Here is a 24,183-nt window from a genome sequence, read left to right as displayed (position 1 = left end):
GGACACACTTTGTCAGAGGCACTGTTGGTGCGGTGGAGCTCAGGAGAAGCCACGTGGGCTTGCCTCCAACTTTGCCTGCCCGAGGAGGAGCACTCATTGTCGGACACACTTTGTCAGAGGCACTGTTGGTGCGGTGGAGCTCAGGAGAAGCCATATGGGCTTGCCTCCAACCTTGCCTGCCCGAGGAGGAGCACTCATTGTCGGACACACTTGCCTGCCCGAGGAGGAGCGCTCATTGTCGGACACACTTTGTCAGATGCACTGTTGGTGCGGTGGAGCTCAGGAAAAGCCAGGCGTGTGGGCTTGCCTGCCCGAGGAGGAGCACTCATTGTCGGATACACTTTGTCAGAGGCACTGTTGGTGCAGTGGAGCTCAGAAGCGTAAGTGTACGCACAGCTTGTCCGACATTAATGCACCTTTCCTTTCCGGGCATTTTGAGGGCTCACATCCAAACGCGCAAACCTCATCTGAAACTTTGGCGTCATTTAACATGACAATACAACATTCCAACTACATTTATAGGCCCGAAAAGTGGAAAAAGCATAATGGGTCGCTTTTTAAGATAATTGTGGACCACATGAACTGACACGGTGGGCCACATTTGACTCACAGGCCTCGAGTTGACGTTTCCGCAAAGGCTCATCATTCTCCAGTGCTGAATTTTCAAAAGCGCTTCCATTCCAGCGAAGACCAGCCTAATCTGCTGCTGGTGAGTGGCTGGCTCTCGTAACGATTAAGCGAGGCAGAGGGGGTGGGGATTACAGCAGACAGCTTCATCGTGGTCACGTATTGAGCGTTAATCTTCCTACCTAGAGAAAGTGTTTAGATGAATGTCTGCGTGTGTTCCACCAAGACCTTCTGCAAACAAGTCTGCACAAGAAAGCATGAATGAGTGAGAGGAATACTCAAATCTAGGAAAATTGAATAAATTTTTAATGCTTTACCTTAATGTGTTGCGGCTGAGGATGAATGCAGATACCATGTTGGATATTTACTTGCAGAAAAGGAGGTGGCGCAAACAGTCCCAGGGCTTGCTTGAGCTCAATAATTCATGGTTGAGTGAGCTAACCTGACCTTGAGAGGGGTAACAAGCTTGTTGGCTTGCTGAAATCTGGCACTGCTCATTTGGGGCAACTTTATTTACACTTTTTTTTTTATAGTATAGTCTCTCCTTGCAATTCTGTTATTATATTGCTTTTATTATCAACCTGAGCATCATGAGTATAAAACACGACTATAGTCACATTTATACTTTTTTTTTTTATTTACAACATATTGCACAACTGCAGGGTCTTGAGACACATGCTAACTAGAGAGCTAGCGACCTAAACGGTAGCCTCCAAGTTATTTCCTTTAAACTTAAATAGCCAAAAACTTACCACTTCCACATGGATGGGGAGGATAACTATTAACAGTTATTTAACCTTTAACGTGAGCATTAATCAAACGTCTGGGTACATGATACCATACAGAATCCATATCAAACTTGCACGGGCCGCACTAACATTAAACTTTCATATCAAGGCGGGGGCCTCAAACTAGTGTCCTGCGTGCCACATTTGGCCCGCGGGCCGCGTGTTTGAGACCCCTGCTGTAGTGCATTATTTTTTTAAAGATTATTTTGGTTACTGTCCATGTTGTCCATTTAAGTCAGTTGAAGTCAATCTTCTCATACTGCTGCTGTAGTTAACAATGTCTCTCTATCCTTTCCAAGATTACCATGTGTTTGTGCACTCTGGTTAAATAAGTTACTTAGTCTTTGAGTGTGTGATGAATGACGAGTATTGTTCGATTCTTGAGGGAGGCTTTCTACAAGTCTACCCTAGAAAGCTATGAGGAAATGGGTTTATTTGGGTGGTATGGAAATTTTTATTTGCATGTTCTTTGTCAATCACAAATTATTGCACTGTATGCACATACCTTATTTGTTTTGAAAATAGATGTTTAGCATTTACAGGCAAGGCGACGCCAAGTGAGTCAGCACAACACTAGATACCTCTAATTTATGCTGTTTTTTTTCTGGATGGCACCTACTTGGCGTGATATGGCTCTGCACGCTATTTCGGGTGTCACTAGATTTTATGTCACAGAGATAAAAACATGAATAGATTTCTCGTTTCGAAAAAAAAGCCTTGCCCCACACACTTTTTGTTAATAATTGAACCTTACTATTATATAAATTATTATTTGACCATTGAGCATTTTTTTCTGGATTAAAAACACTTTACTAGTACACAAATGTGCCTATTCAATAATGTTGCATTGTGGTGCACAACTTATAAAAGGCCTAGAAGTCTCTTGACAATCCAGATTCCCATGCAACGTCATGATCCATGTAGGAAAACAACCACAAGAAATGATAATCATTTCATCTTTATTTGAGATTCTCATGTGATGCCACAAAAATGACATGATATCATCATGGCGGTCTTTTCATTTTACATGGGGCAAGTTCAGGCAAGTAGTTCTCACCTTAAGGATTTCCCACAGGCAAGTCATTTTTGTTTTTAATGTAGAGCCCTGGTGTCCACTTTGCTGCAGCTGTCCATTCTTCTGTGGAATATCAGAAACCCTGCATTGTTGTTTGTATTGTGTTGAAATGGAAACCTGACCACCCCAAACTGAGAGCAGGTGAGCTGACACTTTGCAGGATTTAGTGAATATTTGGGTATTGTACTGTTATGCACTAATATGCATGGCAGTTTTTTTTTTTAATGTAAAATCTTACTCAAACCGGACCATAAATCCACACAGGATCATTTAATATGAAATCCTGTCTTTGAAGTCCAGTTGTTGGCTTTGTTTCAACCTTGTGGAGTTTGTTTGCAATGCTATTGAAATTTGGGGTTTGAAGTACAGTAACAGGATGGGTTGGTACTTTGTTAGGGCCTTTCAAACGCCGCTGCAAGACAATGAGCAAATCCGGCTGAGACGCTTGCCTATTGTCATTTGCCAGACCTCATTATTGGTGGGACATATTCAGGCAGTAGTGACAGCTAGTTAGCAAACTGGATGCAAATATCAGGATGATGGCTTGTGAGAGTGGAAGAAATAGACAATATTACATTAGGGCTTAAAAGACTCAGCTAGTATTGCACTGTTGTGAACACACACAGTCGGATACTTTGAATAATTTATTCTCACAGTGTACGCTCGAGTCGCTCTACGAGGAACTAGAACTGTTAAATTCCACTATAGCGCACGCACCCACAATTTCTTCATCTCATGCAGCTCAAATAATGTCTGTTCAATTCCTCTCCTTTTGAGTTTATGGGCTTAGACATGCCGTGCGGGCTTGTTGAGACAGAGGTCATTGAGACAGACACTGTTTCATCCTGCAAATTTACTTCAAATTGATGCCATATTCATGTTATATGTTTTTAATTTTGTACGTATTAAGAATTAAGTAAATTAACTCAACTGACCTTGCCTTTGGCAATACGTGATTGACACAACACGTAATACTTGCTGTATCCAGTACGCTGGTACGATAATACACATACAACAGAAACCTTATTTGTACCATAATTATCAATGTATGTATATTTATATAAATGTTTTAGCCTTTTAAAAAATCTATAATAAAATCTAAGTGTCCCCAGCTAGCAGGATATTGGGTCTATTCAAGGTTGGCAGGTCCATGTCGGCTCCCTTGCAACTCAATTGCTAATCTCCTCTAACTGTTCATTTGTATCTGTCCTTGTTTAGGTGACCATCAACAATGTGTGACGCTGTCGAAACCCATTCGCCTCTCCCTCTGGAGGCCTGAGTTGTGGGACACTGAGGTAAGAAAACAGCCCTTGTCATACATAATACATGCAGAGTGGCTGATACGAGTAGATTTTTTTTTAAAATGTCAACAAAAACAATCTCCTCCACTTTTCTATGACCTCTCATAATTTTTACTTTTAGCTACATTATGTCAATGGAGCAATGGATTGTATAACAAATGGGACATGGATCGTGATGCAATATGCTTGATGTGGCCTGCAGGACACTAGTTTGAGGCCCCCGCCTTGATATGAAAGTTTAATGTTAGTGCGGCCCGCGCAAGTTTGATATGGATGCTGATGGTATCATGTACCCAGAAAAAATGATTACGTTTGATTAATGTTCATGTTAAAGGTTAAATAACTGTTAATAGTTATCCTCCCTATCCGTGTGGAAGTGGTAAGTTTTTGGCTATTTAAGTTTAAAGGAAATAACTTGAAGGCTACCGTTTAGGTCGCTAGCTCTCTAGTTTGCGAGTTAGCATGTGTGGAATGTTTTATCAGAGCTTTTGGAACCAAAGCAAAGTTTTTTTTTTGTTTTTTTTTTGTTTTTAATAAATGCGTTTTTTTTTTTTTTTTTTTTGAAAACCTGATGCGGCCCAGTCTCACCCAGACCCGAGCTCCAGTGGCCCCCAATTAAATTGAGTTTGAGACCCCTGGCATAGAGCATGTTGTCTGTTAACTGTGGCATATGGTAGTAGTGGTATCAGTCACGGTAATGGTGATTACAGCCACCTGCATGCACCACTGAGATGGAGCAATTATTTATTCATTTATGTGGACGACACACCTCACCGTTAAGTAGGGCACGACGTATGTCAGAGTGGAGGCTGCTATTTGAGGAAAAACAGGATATCCTTCTTCCATTGCTATTTGCCCAGCTGATTCCTGCAGTTCTGAAGTGTTGACAACATGCGCTCAATCATGAAAAGCGAATGTAACCTGTCATGCGATGAACGTTGCCCCCATTCTGAGAAACCCAAAATGTGACACGGCATGTTGCGTGAATATTGACTCAGCGCATTTCCAAAATTCAACAGGATGTTTATGGCCGTTGCTTTCTCTCCGCTACAGTATGTCCTTCTCTCTGTTCACCAGGCAGCCGAGGAGTGTCTCTGAGGAAGATGCTGGGTTTCGAGCGCAGTGTCGTCGAAGAATGGCTCTCAGAATTCAAGGTAACATCCTTTCTTTTTTAAGTAAACTTGCTTGCATTAATTAAATTGCTCAAACTGTGAAATGCACTGTTTTCTTGTGTGCAAGAATTAGACTGTACACAATATTTGTGGTGCCTCCAAATGCTTTTGAATACATGCAAGATTGCAGTTTTATAATTATTAAACAAATGATCAATGACCAGCAAGGTTTGGTTGATGGTAGTCAATTTTTTCAACCAATTTTGTCATGCTAATTTGGATAAACACTCTAAAGTTACCATATGTGTTGTTGTTTTTCCAAGTCATTCCTCCGTATGGGGTCAAACTTTAGCGTTTAACAGCACCGCCATGTTATGGACTTGCCAGAAAAAACAATAGCACAGGCAACTCTGTAGGGTTGCATGTTTTGACGAACTTTCACCCTTTTCAGTGCTGCGGTTCAGGAAAACATGAATGCCATGAGCACGTGCAGCGGTTTCCTTTAGTTAGCACATCCTTATGCTATACAATGAAATATTTTGAATAAGCTGTTACATTTGACTGTGAAGATCTGCCTCCTCTTATTTGAATGTCATTAACCTTCATGAGCGATCCCATCACTCCTTTTTATGAGTATGTCCATTTTTACTGAGCCTGGTCGATTAAATGGACCTGCCCTACCAGAATGCTTTTGGGCATCAATGGTAGACACTTGTCTACCAATTGTTATTTCTCAGCAAAACATTGTCTCTTTTTGTTTTAACACAGTCCTTACCAGAAACCCACATCTCAAGTTATGCAGACAGCCTCCATTTGAAGAAATCCTTGGTACCAGCATTGTACAGTGTGATCCAGGAGCCAAGCAACGAGGTGATGCACGACACACACACACACACACAAATGTATTACAAAATTGTCAATGTAATTGTAATTGTAAGAAATGTTATGAAATAAAATGGAAGGAAGTAAAATTTAAAATAAGACAAAACACTGCAAAATGCAATTTAACATGTAGAGAAGGGGTTATTTCAAACATTTTATCTCAACAAAATGTCCAAAAGTCAAATAGTATTTATATGTGGCACAAACATATGTGCAAGAACAAAGAGAAGTGCAAAGTGAGACAAGTTGAACTTCACAAATAAGGACGTAAATAATGCTGCCTATGATACAATTTGGAAAGCTGCACATTTGTATGTGGCACAAACATCTGTGCAAGAACAAAGTGAAGTGCAAAGTGAGACAAGTTGGACTTCACAAATAAGGATGTAAATAATGCTGCCTGTGATAGAATTTGGAAAGCTGCACATTTGTATGCGGCACAAACATCTGTGCAAGAACAAAGTGAAGTGCAAAGTGAGACAAGTTGGACTTCACAAATAAGGATGTAAATAATGCTGCCTGTGATAGAATTTGGAAAGCTGCACATTTGTATGTGGCACAAACATCTGTGCAAGAACAAAGTGAAGTGCAAAGTGAGACAAGTTGAACTTCACAAATAAGGACGTAAATAATGCTGCCTATGATACAATTTGGAAAGCTGCACATTTGTATGCGGCACAAACATCTGTGCAAGAACAAAGTGAAGTGCAAAGTGAGACAAGTTGGACTTCACAAATAAGGACGTAAATAATGCTGCCTATGATACAATTTGGAAAGCTGCACATTTGTATGCGGCACAAACATCTGTGCAAGAACAAAGTGAAGTGCAAAGTCAGACAAGTTGGACTTCACAAATAAGGACGTAAATAATGCTGCCTGTGATAGAATTTGGAAAGCTGCACATTTGTATGTGGCACAAACATCTGTGCAAGAACAAAGTGAAGTGCAAAGTGAAACAAGTTGGACTTCACAAATAAGGATGTAAATAATGCTGCCTATGATAGAATTTGGAAGGCTGCACATTGTATGTTTTATGGTCCACTCGGGTCCACAGGATTAATAATATTGTTCACTTATTGTCACTTTTGCCATATTGTACTGAACAACCAGGGCAGACACAACCGAGTTGTTCCTTTTTAGACGCGGTTCTGCTAGATTTTCAGTTTCTTGCATGGCGTCATGCTTTTGATGCTGGCTCAAACTGGTATTTATGCATGACATTAGCACTGTGTTTTCCTTAAATATTGGTCATACTCCAAATATCACAACCTCGGCAGTCCCCCTCTGATATGGAACCCTTAATTTCACACTGGTGATTCAGCAGAACGCAATTATCTTAGTCCCCCTTTTTTTGTTGCAGCTCCTTCGTGTGAGGTCAACCAACCGCAAATGTCAATGAATTCAAAATTGTAACTGCCCATGCAATCCCATTAGTGATGTGTCCGTGTGGAAGAAATGAAGCGGTGTCAAATTGTGACTGCTGAGTGCTTGTTGCGGACAACTTGTTGGGCTCCAAGTTGTTTTATTCGTGTGTATAAAAGTGCCGTTTCGGCACTTAATTTAATTGCCTCAAGGATGAAAAACATTGGCACAGGCTTTCATTATGATGCCGTCCCGCTCGGCTCTACATCTTCTACTATTGACTAAACTTTGCCCCCAAGCCTCCCTGGGTTATGTTAGGGTGATGTGGATTCATGTAAGAAAATAGGAGTTGGGAATAAAAGCTTACCAGTGTTGCGTTCGACCTTATCAGCGCGTTTGCTGTAGGTGCAGATTTTTTGCACGTTCTGATGGTCTGACTCTCTGATCTATCCAGCTGTTGGAGCCCGTGTGCCACCAGCTGTTCGAGCTGTACCGGAGCTCGGAGGACCGCCTGCGACGCTTCACCCTGCAGTTTCTGCCTGAGCTGGTGTGGGTGTATCTGCGAGTCACGGCCAGCAGAGATCGGCAGAGCAATGGCTGCATCGAGGCCCTCCTCCTGGGCATCTATAACCTGGTGGGCCTTGGTTTTGCTTTGGTAGTATTCGTGTGGACTCTGAAGGTCCATATGGGACCTGCAACATCCTGTTTTAGTCACATATAGACAAACATTATTTCACACTCATTCATTTTTTCCACGGAAGCACAGATAAACTGAAAGTGGAAGGATCAGAAAAAATGATTTCCGTTTTTTTTTTTTTTTCTGGAACACCAGCAAAGTGTACGAAAGACACTGGCTGGCCCAATGGACAACGCCCCATTACTATGATATATGATACATAATGTGTGATAGATTCATAATGCATTAAGTTGAATGATATTTTATATATTTTCTTATTAGAAACACCAAAGTTTTACAACTAGCATACTCAATTTTAGTATCACGTTATCTGACATTTCAACTGGTTAGGTAACACATGAAGCCTCGTTTGACCCCGGCTCAACGCATGTATTATTCATAGTGCGCATAAGGGAAATAAGATGCTCATAATGTGGAATGTTGTTTTGAGAAGAATCTCTTTTAAATGGATCGAAGCTGAATGGACTGAATGTTCTCCGCGGCATAACAAACGATCATTTCGTTCTCAGACAGGTGCAGCATTCCTGACGTCTTATAAGACAACTTGCAGGGGAAAAACCCCCCTCAGCTAATGGCGCCAGGCTAGATTGCATCCTGGGGAAAAAGCTCATCTTGGAAAATGTGTGAAGAGAAAGAGAACGAGAGACAGCAAAAAAATATCAATAGAAAGAGATCCATTTCAGTCATTGCTGTTAAAAGTATACTCATGCATAATTTATTCCTGTCTGTCTATTTCATTACACACACATGCTATACACACACACACACACACACACACACACACACTCTCTCTCTTCAAGTCTGATAAGCCTGAGCTCTGATAAACAGCTCTGCTCTCAGCACTTTCATCATATATTCAGTGATGTACTACAAAGTAGGGATTGACCGATACGTTTTTTTTCTCGGGCCGATGCCGATACTGATTTTTTTCCATCACCCTTAGCCGATGGCCGATTTTCTTTGGCTGATATTTGTGGTCGATACTCCTTTTGCTGCCTCAATTTACATGAAAAAATGACAATGATAACAAATATTACAAATCTCAAGTTTAAACAAATATTGATTGAAATGTAAACACTGAATACAGTAGAATTCAGCTTTCTTAAACACACTGTCTGTAAATCATGCAGCAGAAAAATACATCAGCGAACCCACGTGTATCGGTCGATACCGATTCAAGTAAAGAACGCAAATATCGGCTCGATAATATATCCTTACTACAAAGTAGTGAGGTTTGTGTTTGTGCTGTGCGCGAGTGTATGTAAGAGACCTGGACTAACACTGCGTCACGGGCAATAGCATCATTTATATAGCTGTACATGCTAGGCCCACAGGTTTGACACCTAAACATTTAGGTTCAGTTTATTTCAAACAGTTGCATTATGGGAAAAAGTTAAAATAGTTGCTGTTTTATTTTAAACTCATATTTCACTTGTCTTGTATATTTCTTAGCTACCATTTGGAGTGTAAGGTTGTTGTGCGATGAATTTAGACTTATATCTAAAATGACTGTTATATTGATTAATAACCTCCTGCAATTTCTGATGGGTTGACAAGAAAAAAACCGGGGGCTGGAGGGCTGCTACCTCCACCTTTCACAATAATAAGATGTGCCACAAAATTGCAGTAATGCAGTATTCATGCTTGCATTGAGAAAACGAATGCAGCACAGTGGGAGTCTACTATATGTGGTGTGAATGCATGTGATACTCACTTGAACAGATTGTATCTCATGGTGGTAAGCCACACATTCATCTTAACTCACACATTTCCTAGTATGGAGGGGTCAATTTGGGCCCCGCGGCGGTGTATGTTACGCTGATGAAGGTGTAAAACTATTGCTTTAATGACATGGCTTCTCTGGCTCGTTTTCATTTTACCAGGAGATTGTGGACAAAGACGGCAATGGCAAGCTCCTCTCTTTCACCATCCCTTCATTATCCAAACCATCCATTTACCACGAGGTGAGATGTATCTCTTTATGCTCCGTTTCTAACCTCGCTTTTCCCCCTCATACGCGCGACTCATTTCAGCGGTTTGGAAGCTTGCTCTCAAATATTTGCACTTGCACTTAGCCTCAAAGCCAGTTGATGATTCACCATCTTGCATCACAGCCATGCGGAGCGCAGTAATTCATTAACACAGCTTAGACATGCTGACAAAGAGCTTGCACGCAGAGCGGCGCACTACCAACGGTCCTTTCCGTGTTTACATACAATATGATGACACAGAATACGCATGTGTGGCAAGGCTCCATAAAATACTAGCATGCACACGGTGATTTATCATATCAACCACCATTCATTTGAGAGGCTCTCGAACCTGAGACAATGCCATAAGCATGGCGTCGGAGGTGCGCTTCATGAGCTTCTACTGTAGGGAAGACCTGCCATACACTTGACATACACTTCTCCTTTTGTAGTGTGTAAGATACTTAAGAGAAAATATCACTTCAATTTAGTGAAGAGGCTTGGTGATTATAATCCCTCGTATAATTACTACTCAGTTATCACCCCACTCTACCTTGTTCTGTGGCAATTATTCAGATTTGTTTGTTAATCAGATGAACATCGCTAAATGAAAATATAGACTGAATGCTAATGGTTTAGCAGTGGGAGTGTAAAGGTGTTATTTTAAAATCCGTGCATGCTAAATGCATCATTTACTGTTTTTACTCAACTCTATTTTTATTTATTTTTTTATTTCTACTGTAAAGCTTCTTTGAGTACTCTGAAAAGCGCTATACAAATAAAATGGTGATGGTTTAATTTCATTTGAACATGCATCAGATTACAATTGAATGCATCCCATAATCAGTTCAAAGTTCCACATGTCCAAAAGGAGTAGGAAGAAGCAAAGCTTATTAAATCCTACCCCTCCATTTGGGACTTTTAAAATCAGTAACTGTTACATTTGTTCACTTCCTGCTTTCCAAATATTTTTTTCCTTAATATTATTATTATTATTATTAGGGCTCGAACACTGACCAGTGCAACCCGTAACGACTTATCCGATCACCACGGTTTTTTGTACGGTGTGTCTGCGCGTCCGTCCTTTTGCTCGTGCACCCCCGACTCGCGCGTACCCCCGAGCCTGCTCATCACTGCTTGCAGTTTTAATTATTATTATTATTATTATTATTATTATTATTATATCTAGAAGGCTCTTAATAATGTTGAAAGTCGGCTTTAGAAGATTGTAAACTGTTTGTTGTTCTCCAACAGCGAAAATACAGTAGTGCCTTGGTTAACGTCATTCAGAACGACTCAAACCAAAACAGACTTTAACCAAAGCAAGTTTTACCCATGTGGGGAAAAAAATGTAAATCCAATGAATCCATCCCAGACACCCAAAAATTAAAGTATTCAAGATGCATCGCAATCCCACTTTATGAGTTACTATTACATTATTATATGCACTGTGTTGTAGAAGTACCACAGCTGTTGAGCACCACTGCAAGATGCTGGAAAATGTTAAAAATGCCTCTAAATGGATTATATTTCTGCCCACTCGGTGCTTTACTTATTTTTTTTTTTAACATAACACTGAAATTTACATAAGACTAATTTGCATCTGTGTGTAGCCTTCGAGCCTCGGCTCCATGGCATTGACAGAGGGAGCTCTGTGTCAACATGACCTGATCCGAGTGGTATACAGTGGCCTCCATCCTCAGCGAGAGACCTTCACAGCTCAGAACAGGTACCCCTGGCTGTTACCGGAACACATGGCGTCATAAATAATAATCACCGACCTGTAGCAGAGCCGGGCCTTCCTTGCAGCACATCTGTAAATCCAGCTCCGGGCCGGGGTTGATATATTGTTTATGCCCAGAAATCCCTAACGCCCTTAAGGGTTGTTGCCTCGTTCTGATGATACATTGCTAGTTTTTACCCCCCCCCCCCCAATGCACCGTGGATTTCTTGCAGTGACACAAAGACACACTCCAATAGACTTTGTCACCGAATACACAGTATGAGTTCTGCTAAATCGTGACTACCGTGACATCACTGTGACTGCGTGCATTTACAGGTTTGAGGTGCTGTGTTTCCTCATGCTGTGCTACAACGCGGCTGTGGTCTACATGCCGCTGTCCTCCTACCAGTCAGCCTGCAGAATGAGCTCACGGTGAGACACTCATAGAATATGTGTAAATGTGTTTGCTGTAAATATATATGTATATTGCAACCTTTAATTACATCTTTTGCTACTTTGTAGCAGCTTTTTGGAGTGTAATGTAATGGTAATGGTTTTATTTCATTTCAACATGCATCAGATTACAATTGAATGCATCACATAATCAGTTCACAGTTCCACATGCCCAAAAGGAGTAGGAAGAAGCAAAGCTTATTAAATCCTACCCCTCCGTCTGGTACTTTTACAATCAGTAACTGTTACATTTGTTCACTTCCTGCTTTCCTAATATAGTTTACGTTTTTTTTTCTTATTAAAATGTATTATTATTATTATTTCAAGTCTAGAAGGCTCTTAATAATGTTGAAAGTCGGATTTAGAAGATCGTAAACCGTTTGTTGTCCTCCAACAACAAAAATACAGTAGTGCCTTGGTTAACGTCATTCAGAAGAACTCAAACCAAAACGGACTTTAACCAAAGCAAGTTTTACCCATGTGGGAAAGAAAATGTAACCCAAAAATTAGCGTAAGTATTCAAGATGCATCTGGTACTTTTACAATCAGTAACTGTTACATTTGTTCACTTCCTGCTTTCCTTACTTTTACAATCAGTAACTGTTTCATTTGTTCACTTCCTGCTTTCCATAATACAGTTTAAGGGTTTTTTTTGTACCGAAGTACGAGGTGATATGACCATACAAGGACATAATGGTTACCATAGTAACTGTCAATATAGTGATATATAAAGCACATCATAACTGGTTCAAGACTCATCTTCAAGATGTTGTAATGATGTTTGGTCTGCTTGGGATGCTGCTCACAACTACGCAGGGGGGAATATTTGCATCGTATTACGGTGCTTCTGAAGTAATAATTCATAAATTGCCTGTACTCAGAAAATGCGTAATTGGAGTGTGACCAATCACAGTGGAGTGGGCTCGGCGGGAGGAGGGCCTGGGTTAGAGTAATTTGCAGGCTGTTTGGGCCGGAGGCAGGAAATCCAAGAGAAGAGTCGCATAGTCTGGAAGATCTAGAAAGCTTGCTTTGTGGGTTATTGTGTGGAGCTGCTCTATAGGAGTCCAGAACTCAATACAAACCCCCAAAATGACCATAATAGGTCCCATTTAATCACTCTGCCCGCCACTAGTTAAAATGCTGTGTACAATTAATGAAGGTTGCGCTAAAGGCTTCGAGGTTCGAGTATGTAGGAAATCCATAGCTGTCAGGTCTTCAATTAATTTTCTTTAATCGACATTTCATCTTACCGACAGCATCTTGTCAGCGCACGATTTCTAAAGGGAATTGCACTTTTTCAATTTTTTTCCCATGGATGTCAGGCAGTAGTAGATAAAAATCAATATGTGATTCACAAGATGAGTGTCTGTGCTGCGGGGCTTCGGAGTTGCCGGCCAGTAATGGTCCCACTGCAGCGTCTGCAGACTATTTCAGGATATGAAGACTTCCCCACTGTGAGCAGGCAGACGGACAGCGCCTGAAGCAAAGCTGACTTTCAGACATGCGGCAAGCTGTGACTGTGAAGATTGCAGAGCTTCAGAACAATGCTCGGGCCTCGAGTGGAGCCTTTGAGCGAGGACATCGCTCACTAAATGCTGTGTGTGTGTGTGTGTGTGTGTATTCACAGGTTGTGCGTATGTGGCTTCCCTCGGCAGCAGCAGAAGCTCTGGAGGGAACCTTGTAACCGCGTGCTCTTGGACCCTGAGTTCATGGTGCAAATGCTGACTGCTGTGTATCACGCCATGTAAGTGTTGCACTCAGTGGCCACTTCATTAGGTACACCTAAGAGCTGTATTGAAGTATTTAGCCTTTACAAAGATAGTAATGCTTAATTTCTTGTTTTAAATGTTTCCTAAGATAATATATTCATTCATTTATTTTCTACCGCTTATCCTCACAAGTGTCGCGGGGGTGCTGGAGCCTATCCCAGCTGTCTTGGGGCGAGAGGCGGGGTACACTCTGGACTGGTGGCCAGCCAATCACAGGGCACATATAGACACACAACCATTCACACTCACATTCATACCTATGGACAATTTGGAGTCGCTAATTAACCTAGCATGTTTTTGGAATGTGGGAGGAAACCGGAGTACCCGGAGAAAACCCACGCATACACGGGGAGAACGTGCAAACTCCACACAGACATGGCCGAGGGTGGAATTGAACTCGGGTCTCCTTTCTAAAGTTGTAGCCATTTCTAAAATTATGGGACTCCAGCAAACCATAGTGAGAGTCATTTAGCCACAAGTGGTCAAAAAATGGAACACTGGTGAACCTTCCCAGAAATGGCCAGCAAACCCACGCATGCACGGGGAGAACATGTAAACTGGCTGAGAGTGGAATTGAACTCAGCTCTCCCAGCTGTGAGGTCTGCGCGCTAACCACTCGACCACCGTGCAGCTCCTAAGACAATATATTTTCGCAATAATTTGTATTTGTTGATGAAATATAATAATAGATGATGGAGTTTTGTTTATTGTAATTTTGAATGTTGTGTTTGTTTGGTTTGCACATTTATTTATATTATTCTGGAAAATCCAATTTTTTTTTTTTGTTTGTTTTTACTTAGCAAACTAATTTGGTTTTGGAATTTTTTTCTTTTCACTGTGGCACTTATGCTGCAGTGTCATGTTTGTTTGTTTTTAATATGCTAACAACAAACGAGCTAAGGGCTCCAAATGGCCTCCAAGCTGGATTTTGGACATTGCTGATATAAAGAGCCAAAATTCAGTCTTATTTTCTTTATAAAGGCAGTAATTTTTTACGCAACTCTTAGATTGTGCATGTGTAGCTAATATTGTGGCCAGCATTTCTGTCGTTGGGGGATGGTGTGATGGCGGCATATGTTAAGACGGTCATAGGAACTCCCCTCAGTGCAGACTGATTACATCAGCAGTGCGGCCGAGGAGCAAGTGATTTCATTCCTCATGAGGACGGCCGATGCAAAGCTGATTATGGCTCCTCGATGATAGCTCGTCCTTAGCAAGGGGCCCCTTGATCTGGCAGGAGAGTCACCGCCGTTTAGCATGATGTGCTAAGGAGAGTGCGACCAATCTACTGCTCATTGCTCCGTCTCCAGAATTACACAGTAGCGATACTTTAAGAAGATTGCTGCCAGTGAGGGCAAAAAAATTACACTGTATATATAACGAGAGATAATTTTTTTTTTTTTTTGTAATCCCCATCATCAGTCACCTCATTGCCAGCCCCGGCTATCATACATGGAACACCATACAACATGCACAAAGACACAGAGACCTTGGCTGCAGCCGAAGAGGACACGCTGGGATTTAGGTTAATATGTCCCAGAAGAGGGCGGGCATCCATCCCGGTGTTTTGGTTGCTTGTCAGGCCCTCAGAAATTAAAATGCATTATTTTTCTTGTTTTGACGGTAACACCTTTTGGTTCCTGCGGCAAGAATAAAAAAAAAAAATATATCTCTTGTCAGATCAGATGAGAGCGAGACAGCCTTAATGTTAATAGGGGTGGACATAATGATTGATTAATTCTAACCATTGTGTGGCATTGATTGATGCCTGGTGGCAACCAGCAGAAACATAATTCTATGAGGTAATGACAAAGTTAGCTGCTAATGCTCCGAAGTTAGTAGCAGAAATCAGCGGATGATGTATTGGAAGATAAAGGATTAAGTAGGCTTGGTTAATAATGCTATCAACAAACTCCGCTTCATAACACACCTCATACGTAGAGATCCGTGTTGACAATTTAATGACATGGATGGTCGCAATATTTAGCAAATGATGCTTACTGGAAATTAGCAAAGTGCCACATGAAATATACTGTAGTATGTATATGAAATATAATGTTACAGTATACCCCCACTGGTCTTAACATTAAGTTGGTAATGGTTTTATTTCATTTGAACATGCATCAGATTACAATTGAATGCATCACATAATCAGTTCCCAGTTCCACATGTCCAAAAGGAGTAGGAAGAAGCAAAGCTTATTAAATCCTACCCCTCCACCTGGTACTTTTACAATCAGTAACTTACATTTGTTCACTTCCTGCTTTCCATAATACAGTTTAAGGTTTTTTGTTTGTTTTTTTTAACTGTTACATTTGTTCACTTCCTGCTTTCGATAATACAGTTTAAGGTTTTTTGTTTTGTTTTTTTTACTGTTACATTTGTTCACTTCATGCTTTCATCATACGGTTTAAGGTTTTTTGTTTGTTTTTTTACTGTTACATTTGTTCACTTCCTGCTTTCAATAATACAGTTTAAGGGTTTTTTTTTTTTTAATAATGTACCTTGTACCGAAGTACGAGGTGATATGAGCATCCAATTACATAATGGGTACCATAGTAAGTGTCAATATAGTGATATGTATAGCACATCATGACTGTTTCAAGACTCTTCATCCTTGTATTTAGCAAACATCAACTGCTTGTTTCTTGAATTGGCTCATCGTTGTGCATTGTTTGAGGGTCTTACTCAATCCATTCCATGGTTTGATTCCACATACTGAAATGCTATAGCTTTTTAACGTAGTCCTAGCATAGAAGTGTTTCAAATGTACTTCTTCCCTGAGATCATATTTCTCCTCTCTTGTAGAGAAGTATTGGATGACATTTTTATTTTTAGCCTTATGCATTATTTTAGCTGTTTGAAGATGAACTCTATCAGCAAGTTGAAGTATTTGTGATTTTAGAAATAAGGAGTTAGTATGTTCTCCGTAGGCGGCATTATGAATTATCCTTACTGGCCTTTTTTTGCAGTACATTTAGCGAGTGAAGATTGCTTTTATAGTTATTAGCCCATATTTCCACACAATAAGTAAGATATGGCAGAACCAGAGAGCAATAAAGAGTGTGGAGTGATTTCTGATTGAGAACAAATTTTGCTTTGTTCAATATTGAAATATTTCTGGCCACCTTATGGTTGTATTGTGAGATCAGTGTGATTAAAGTCCGTGTCCTTCCCTGTAGCTGCTAAAGAACTATGAATAGTCCGGTGACTCAAACATCAGAGCCTGTCAGATGGCATCACATCATTGACATTGTCGAACGCCATTGTGCATACGTGTTGTGTTTTCCCAGATACAATGGCGAGTGGGACATGGGGCGGGAGGCTCTGGAAGACATTCTGTATCGAGCCCAACTGGAACTTTACTCCCAGCCTCTCCTGGTAAGACCACCAGCATGTGTCAAGTCAGTCACTTGTCGCGATTTAGCTGATATGTTGATGTCCTGTTTCGATTACGCGTCACCCACAGTTGGGGAACGCCATGAAGAACTCGCTGCCAGACAGCGCTCCCAACGAGCCGCAGGGCCGCAAAGTGCTGCAGGTGGAGGTGACGCCGACAATTAGCCGCATCTCCATCTCGGCCATCACCACCGCTTCCATTCGACGCCACCGCTGGAAGAGAGAAGGTAAGGCTTGCAAGGAACGGTTGCAGGAAGCCACAGCTTGGGAAGCGCTGATAATATGAACGTAATATCTATCATATATTTTTTTTAATCTGTGAAAGGCCACAAGAAGGAGCTTTTAGGTGAGAAAATTGAATTGTTTTGTTTTTTTTGTGCTCCTGAACAGTGAGAAAGAACACTGTTGTTTACATTGTGATCCAAACACACCATTAGCACCGTCCAAATGGTGTCTCCCGTGTCCATCATGTAGCGTCTGCGTCACGGTGCTGCTTCTTCTTCTCACTGCTTCCTGTCTTTCTTTGCTTTGTCTCCTCATGACAAAATGGTGCTCGATTCCGCCGCTCCCATCAGAAATCTAGCTTTTGTGTTTAGTAATCTATAAAATTGATGCACGCTCGGTCAGAAGTGGTTGAGGCCCCGCCCCCCCCACCCCCGCCGGCACTAAAGAACCACATCTGTGTTGTTGACTCCCAGATTGTTTTGACTACTCGAATGATGCCGACTTGAGCCTCACCGTCACTCGTCCTAACCGCCAAACCCCAACAGCGAAAGAACAGAGAGAAGGCGGACCTCGCAGTCACCAACATCATCATCATCACCACAACAACAACAGCAGCAGCAGCATCAGCATCATTCCCCCCATCACACTTGAGGGTAGGGGACAGGGGCGGACACCCTGAGTAGCAAGCACCCGATTTTCCTCCTCTTCCTCCTCCTTCACCTACTATTCAGCTTTGAGGGATTTCTCTTTGCTGTTCCCTTTTGCATTTCCCCAAAGTAACCTAAAGCGCTGTTTTCACCAAGCAGGTACACATTAGTACATTTTGATTTTGAAGGCTAGCAAAAATAACCAATTGGAATGTTGGCACCCAGTCTTTGCGTACCATCTACAGTGGGTTCTGGTCCTTTGCAGTACTAGTCTATTTCATAGTGGTACAGGAAACTGTGAAAACCATGCTGCATTGAATGCATCAGTCGGAGACCTACTAATGCACGACTACAACAAGGTTTAATTAGGAGACTGAGGGCAAAAAAAAAAGAGAGACTGAGGGCAGTAATATAATTGGAGACTATGGAGTATCAAATCCTTTTAAAAGGGTGGCTCTTTGACCCCCGAAAGTACACGGGCCTCCTGTTGGCCACAGTGAAGACGGAAGTTTAATTAGGAGACTGAGGGCAAAAAAGAAGAGACTGAGGGCAAAAAAGAAGAGACTGAGGGCAAAAAAGAAGAGACTGAGGGCAAAAAAGAAGAGACTGAGGGCAAAAAAGAAGAGACTGAGGGCAAAAAGGAAGAGACTGAGGGCAAAAAGGAAGAGACTGAGGGCAAAAAGGAAGAGACTGAGGGCAAAAAGGAAGAGACTGAGGGCAAAAAGGAAGAGACTGAGGGCAAAAAAGAAGAGACTGAGGGCAAAAAAGAAGAGACTGAGGGCAAAAAAGAAGAGACTGAGGGCAAAAAAGAAGAGACTGAGGGCAGTAATATAATAGGAGACTATGGAGTATCAAATCCTTTTAAAAGGGTGGCTCTTCGACCCCCGAAAGAGCACGTTACATTTTGATGAGGATCAGGATTCAACAACAAACCCACCAGGAAGTAGCCTGCTAACTTAGTGAGCGCACTTTGTGTTCCAAACCGTACCGTGCCAAGCCTCACCGAATCGTACCTCTTGGTGTAAACGCGACTGACCTCGCCCAGACTCTCAGCTAACAGCCTGCTGCTCTTTGCCCACCTCCAGTAGAAGGAGGTGCCTGCGCTGCTTGGAAGGAAGCAAGGCCAGCGGCCTGCATGGGCTTGTCATGATGTCAATTCCTCCCTTTCTGCCGCCCCGAGCAAACATTCTTACTTTGGCCCTTGTCACTCACTGAGTCCTCGACTGCTTCCCTCAGCCATAATAGTCAGGAAAAAGTCCATCCGTTTCACATGACCGGCAGAGCACCTGACGTCTTGTTTCACTGCACCATTTTTGGCTCGCTCCATCTAGCCCGCCGGTATTCGAGTGGCTTTTTTTTTTTTTTTTTTAAATAACATTTCTGTCCAGCAGCGTAAGTCATTCTGCCACGTCGCATTACTTCCTCTGCTCAGTGAGTGGGAACGAGCCCTCCGTCACGCATGCACGTGCTTCAGCTAGCACCTCCACAAAGATAGCATTTAGAAATAACCCAAAGGTCACGTGAACGTGAAGAACGTGTTTGGTACGATCCAAAATGCCAAAGTTGTTAGTGCGATGCCATTAATTGCCAGCCCATTTTGTCTTGTTGAATGTCTTCATTTGTGTGTGCTTGCTTCATCTTTAACCTTTGACCTTTTGATACATCGGATGGTGTTGCTCAGCTCTTTGCATGATCTTACCTGGAAAACAACGTTTTTTCTTCTTCCAGTGGAGAGGAATGGGGGGGGGTGATCTTGTTTTTACTAACCTGATTGCCTGCATGTGTTCATAGATGAGATCTACTCAGCAATTGTGTTGTGTTCAAGAGTCATATTCTATATTGTATAAAAATGTGTCATCACATGTTTGTATAACCGGAAGGTGGAAAACCTCCCACAGAGGGTTCAATCAGTTTTTTGGAATTGTACTTATTTGATGGCAAATATATACGAAAGGCAATTTTAGGGACAAATTTGTAGGCCAGGGCGTTCCCAAACTTTACCAACTCGGGGAAAATATGAAAAATGTCCGCGGCCCACCTTTGTCCTATTAACAGTACATAGACAAAATGCTGCGTTCTCAGAGCACTTGATGATAATGATTATTATTTTTATAATTTTTATTTTTATGATAATAATTATTATTTTTATAATTCATAATATTAATGATAATAATAATTTTTATATTTTTTATTTTGATGATAATAATGATGCTAATAATTATTATTTTTATTTTCATGATACTATTTTTATTATTTATAATATTAATGATAATAATAATTTTTATTTTGATGATAATAATGATATTATTTTTTATAATTTTCATTTGTAATAATAATGATAATGATAATTATTATTATTTTTATTTTGACTATAACAATATTATTTTATAATTTATAATATTAATGATAATAATTTTTATTTTGATAATTATTTTAATTATTTTTATAATTTTCATTTGTAATAATAATAATAATAATATTGGTATTATTATATTTAAAAAAAGCCCAAAATGTACCACTTCCACACAGAATGGGAGGAGAAGCCCCAGGTCACACTTGGGGTACATCGTCCAGGTCTATGATTTTTTTTTTTTTTTGGGGGGTGCACCAGAGTTGACTTAGAAGAAAGATGGATGATTGCGTTGCCAGGTAACCCAAGTTAGCTTGCTAGCATATCAAACACACCAGAGTTAGTTTTCTTAGTTTTCACCAAAGCAAACATGGCAAGCGGTGGAGTGGAATCGCTCGTGTCCTCCTCGCCTTGCAAACCGGCTGGCTTGCCCCCCCCCCCTCGCAGGCTGTCGGCTCAAAGTGGAGCTGATCAATCTCACGAGGCGTTCGGATCGGCCTCAGCACTCTCCGCTGATTAACAGTCAGGATTTGGCCGGGCCAGGTCATGTGACCAAGCAACGCTACAAGAATAAGAATAAATGATGGATTCGGCTGGAGAGCATGCACCCACCCCCCCCCAGCCCCCCCTTTTTGTTTTGTGCATGTCAATCAAAGCCCCTTCCTGCCCGGTCTTTGTGCATGATGATTGAAATGTCTTAAAATGTCTTAAGAGCTTTCAAGGAGTGCTCAACTTTATTGACATTTCTGCACAACTAGCTTATATAGCGTGGCTACAACAACATATCAAGCGGGGGCACGTCACATGATTCAGCTGGAGGTCATCCTAAATTGTTCCCCGCTGAGATAACGACGCTGTTGTGTTTTTTCGTGACTCTAAGAAGTACTTAAGTACCTAAAGTACCTGTCTCAACTTAGATGCCGATGGAATGAGCGGCGGCGAGGATTCCTTCAACGTGAACGAACCGGATGAGGGCTTCTCCTCCGGGGCGTCCAACAGCAGCCAGCCCAGCGGCACGAGAGCGGGCGGCGGCGGCGGGGGCGGCGGCCCGAGGGCCGGCAGCCTGAGCAGCAGCGGCGGCAGCAACATCAAGAAAGCCATCACAGCTCGACTGTCCCGGGAGAAGGACCGAGACAGACCCGAGCCCCAGAAGCAGGCCGACGTGTCAGCCGGGGCGACTCGGCAGAGGAAACCGTCCCCGCCGGCCAGCATCGAACTGGACGCAATTCAACTGAGTCCCATCAAGAAGCACCTGAGTTTCCCCGCGGGACCCCCTCTGGTACGGACCGGCAGCACCTCCTCCAGCAAGTCTTTCGACTGCATGACCTTCAGCCTGAACGGGGGCAGAGAGGACCGAGAGGGCGGCGCAGGAGGCTCAGACCGGGAACGGGGGCGTCCTGCAGGCTCTCACCGCCACTCCACCATCAGCTTGCAGGAGGCCCACTTGCTCAGGCCGGAGGAGGCCCAAGACCTACTGTCCCCGGGAGCCCCCCTCACCAAGCAGTCCCGATCCCCCAGCTTCAACATGCAGATCATATCGCAGGTTTAAGACCTCCGCCGCCATTTTGGGGGTCCCCCAACTTAGCATCTTTGTTCCGCTGTTGTGGAAAAGCAGTACAAAATGGCCGCCACAGGTACAATCCCATTTCTGAAGCACCCATCACATCCTCACTTGAGCATTCCAGGTTCCTTAAACACAGGAACGTCCTCACGGATGCTAGGCTAGTTGTCGTGGTTCCATGACATTTCACCCGTGGTTTGATTCCCTGACTTGAATCAGTCGTCTCAGCAATAACGCTCGCGCGGAAAAGCGTTCTTGCTCTTCATTTCCCTCCTTTTATCTTCCCCCCCGGGCTCACGTGCAATCGCTCTCGCTTCGTTATCCTCCTTCTTAACGGCTCTTTTTAAATCAGGATAATATGCAGTATACAGTATGAGATGAATTTATTATTTTTTTATGACAATCCAAAGAAAGAAGGTAGCAGTTTTTTTTGTTGGCTTAAAGACATCGAGAGATTTCCCGACTTGTTTATTTTTCATGAATAATAATAATCAGATTTAAATCTGTTAAAAATGCTGTAAAACCAAACTGGAGATCTGATGAACTGGACTTCATGGAAAAAATCACTACTGAGAATTAAAATTAAACGTAAAATATACATATATGAATATATATATATATATATATATATATATATATATATATATATATATATATATATATATATATATATATATATATATTTACACATACGCAATTGTGTATGTATGTGTGAAGCATTATGAGACAGGTTTATGCAGGCTGAAAAGATGGAATGAGGCACTTTTTAAATGAGGCTGCATTGCGGCCTCTTCTTGCTGTGCTTTTGCTGCTCTCTAGTGGCGAGTGACTGTCACAACATAGCGGTTGGTAAAAAAACAATAGCAGTGTATTTATTTTCTTCTTCTTGTTGTTGTTGTTCATGCTACCTCATGTGTTGTTGACCTGGATAAACAGCCCACTGGATTCGAACATAATAGTACTTGAATTCATGCATTTCCTCAAATAGCGGCTAATTCGATCCAATTAGTAGAAAAATATTATTTAATGTTCAATTTCCCTACAAGTATATAGAATTCATATATATTCTATATTTGACCCTGAGGTTACTTTCATGGCATTTTTCTTGATGCTATTAATTTAATGAAGAAATTCTAGTGCGATTAATTTATTTTTTTTGATTAATTGATTAATCTGATTTTTAAAAAACACTTTATTTCCACCTTTTTATTCAGAAATTGAAAATAAGAACTGCAGAAAACTATGATCAATTTCATTGTCGATTAATCTGAAGCTCAAGTTAATCGGTCACGATAAGTAACAGATGGCCTAACCGAATTAATATGAAGCAAACAGATGCAGTTAATGGATGGGTCTGCTTTCAAGTCAAAGTGACTGCAGCCACCTTTTTAAATTAATCAGCGATTATTAATTAATTATTAATCTGGGATTAATCAGCGATTAATTTGGGTACGGCATCTATTAGACCGGAGGCCACTATTTGAGGAAATCCCATATATTGTGGAGAAAGACGACCAAAAGTGGTTTTATGCTGTAGCTTAGTGACAACTTAAGTTCTATGACCCCCCCAACCTATAAAAAGAAAAAAAATGCCATGCTTATGATTTTGTAACTTTTGTTTTCATGAAAGTGCACTTGTTTATTTTTACTCCTCGCGCATGGAGTGGCCTGCACGCTGTCCGCTTGCCTTACGTTGCCACCACCCCCAAGCCCGGCCCCGACCGGCCTTGGTGATGCTCACCCGCATGTTTTAAGGCTGCCCAGCACCCCCACCCCCCCTTTTTTTTTTCCTACCATCCTTCTCACCACACGTGCCAACACACTTCCTGTCCTTAAGTGATTCAACTGTCTTAAATGAAAACAGGTTTTGATTTAACAATAATAGCCAAGCTAAGCTAGGTGTCCACCAGTAGTGTACATACATGCACTTTCACTTAGCGTCATTGTGTTGAAAAGCAGTAGATTATCCACCAAAACGAGGTTACTGTATGTGGTGATTGTGTATATATATACATCCATGATTGCTATGGACATTTCATGAAAGGCCTGACACCGTGTTAAAGCTGTATGTTTTTATTATTATTATTATTATTATTATTACGTCTGCTGGCATTGAAGAAAATGTTGCAAAACATGTTGGATGGATCAGCCCAATGGAACCTCCAAAGTCCATCACAGTTTGCTTTGAAAAGCTAGTTTCCTTATAAGAAATCATGAAAACTGTGTTCCAGAGTCAACCCAT

The 24,183-nt window shown here is 41.6% G+C and overlaps 1 protein-coding gene across 3 annotated transcripts in view; it reads left to right on the top strand.

Annotated features, from left to right (window-relative positions):
* The window catches only part of LOC131136140 (hyccin 2), a 31,785-nt gene extending 7,612 nt beyond the window's left edge, over positions 1 to 24,173 (top strand). Inside the window, exons 2-13 of one of the 3 annotated variants that reach the window (XM_058082701.2) lie at positions 3,709 to 3,785; positions 4,869 to 4,945; positions 5,672 to 5,773; positions 7,602 to 7,781; positions 9,728 to 9,808; positions 11,428 to 11,543; positions 11,874 to 11,969; positions 13,618 to 13,734; positions 17,053 to 17,140; positions 17,229 to 17,385; positions 17,857 to 18,036; positions 21,298 to 24,173. In XM_058082701.2, the coding sequence (XP_057938684.2) occupies positions 4,895 to 4,945; positions 5,672 to 5,773; positions 7,602 to 7,781; positions 9,728 to 9,808; positions 11,428 to 11,543; positions 11,874 to 11,969; positions 13,618 to 13,734; positions 17,053 to 17,140; positions 17,229 to 17,385; positions 17,857 to 18,036; positions 21,298 to 21,929 (1,800 nt within the window). In that variant the 5' untranslated portion in view covers positions 3,709 to 3,785; positions 4,869 to 4,894 and the 3' untranslated portion in view covers positions 21,930 to 24,173. Of the gene's footprint in view, positions 1 to 3,708; positions 3,786 to 4,868; positions 4,946 to 5,671; positions 5,774 to 7,601; positions 7,782 to 9,727; positions 9,809 to 11,427; positions 11,544 to 11,873; positions 11,970 to 13,617; positions 13,735 to 17,052; positions 17,141 to 17,228; positions 17,386 to 17,483; positions 17,505 to 17,856; positions 18,037 to 21,297 lie in introns of all 3 variants that reach the window. The other 2 variants (XM_078795025.1, XM_058082702.2) reach the window with 2 other exon arrangements.
* Positions 24,174 to 24,183: the final 10 nt, after the last annotated feature.

This window comes from Doryrhamphus excisus, linkage group LG12 (genome assembly GCF_037039965.1).
Source record: "Doryrhamphus excisus strain RoL-2023G ecotype Guam linkage group LG12, RoL_Dexc_Guam_v1.1, whole genome shotgun sequence".
Lineage (NCBI taxonomy): Eukaryota > Metazoa > Chordata > Actinopteri > Syngnathiformes > Syngnathidae > Doryrhamphus > Doryrhamphus excisus.
This window is presented reverse-complemented; position numbering and strand designations above follow the sequence as displayed.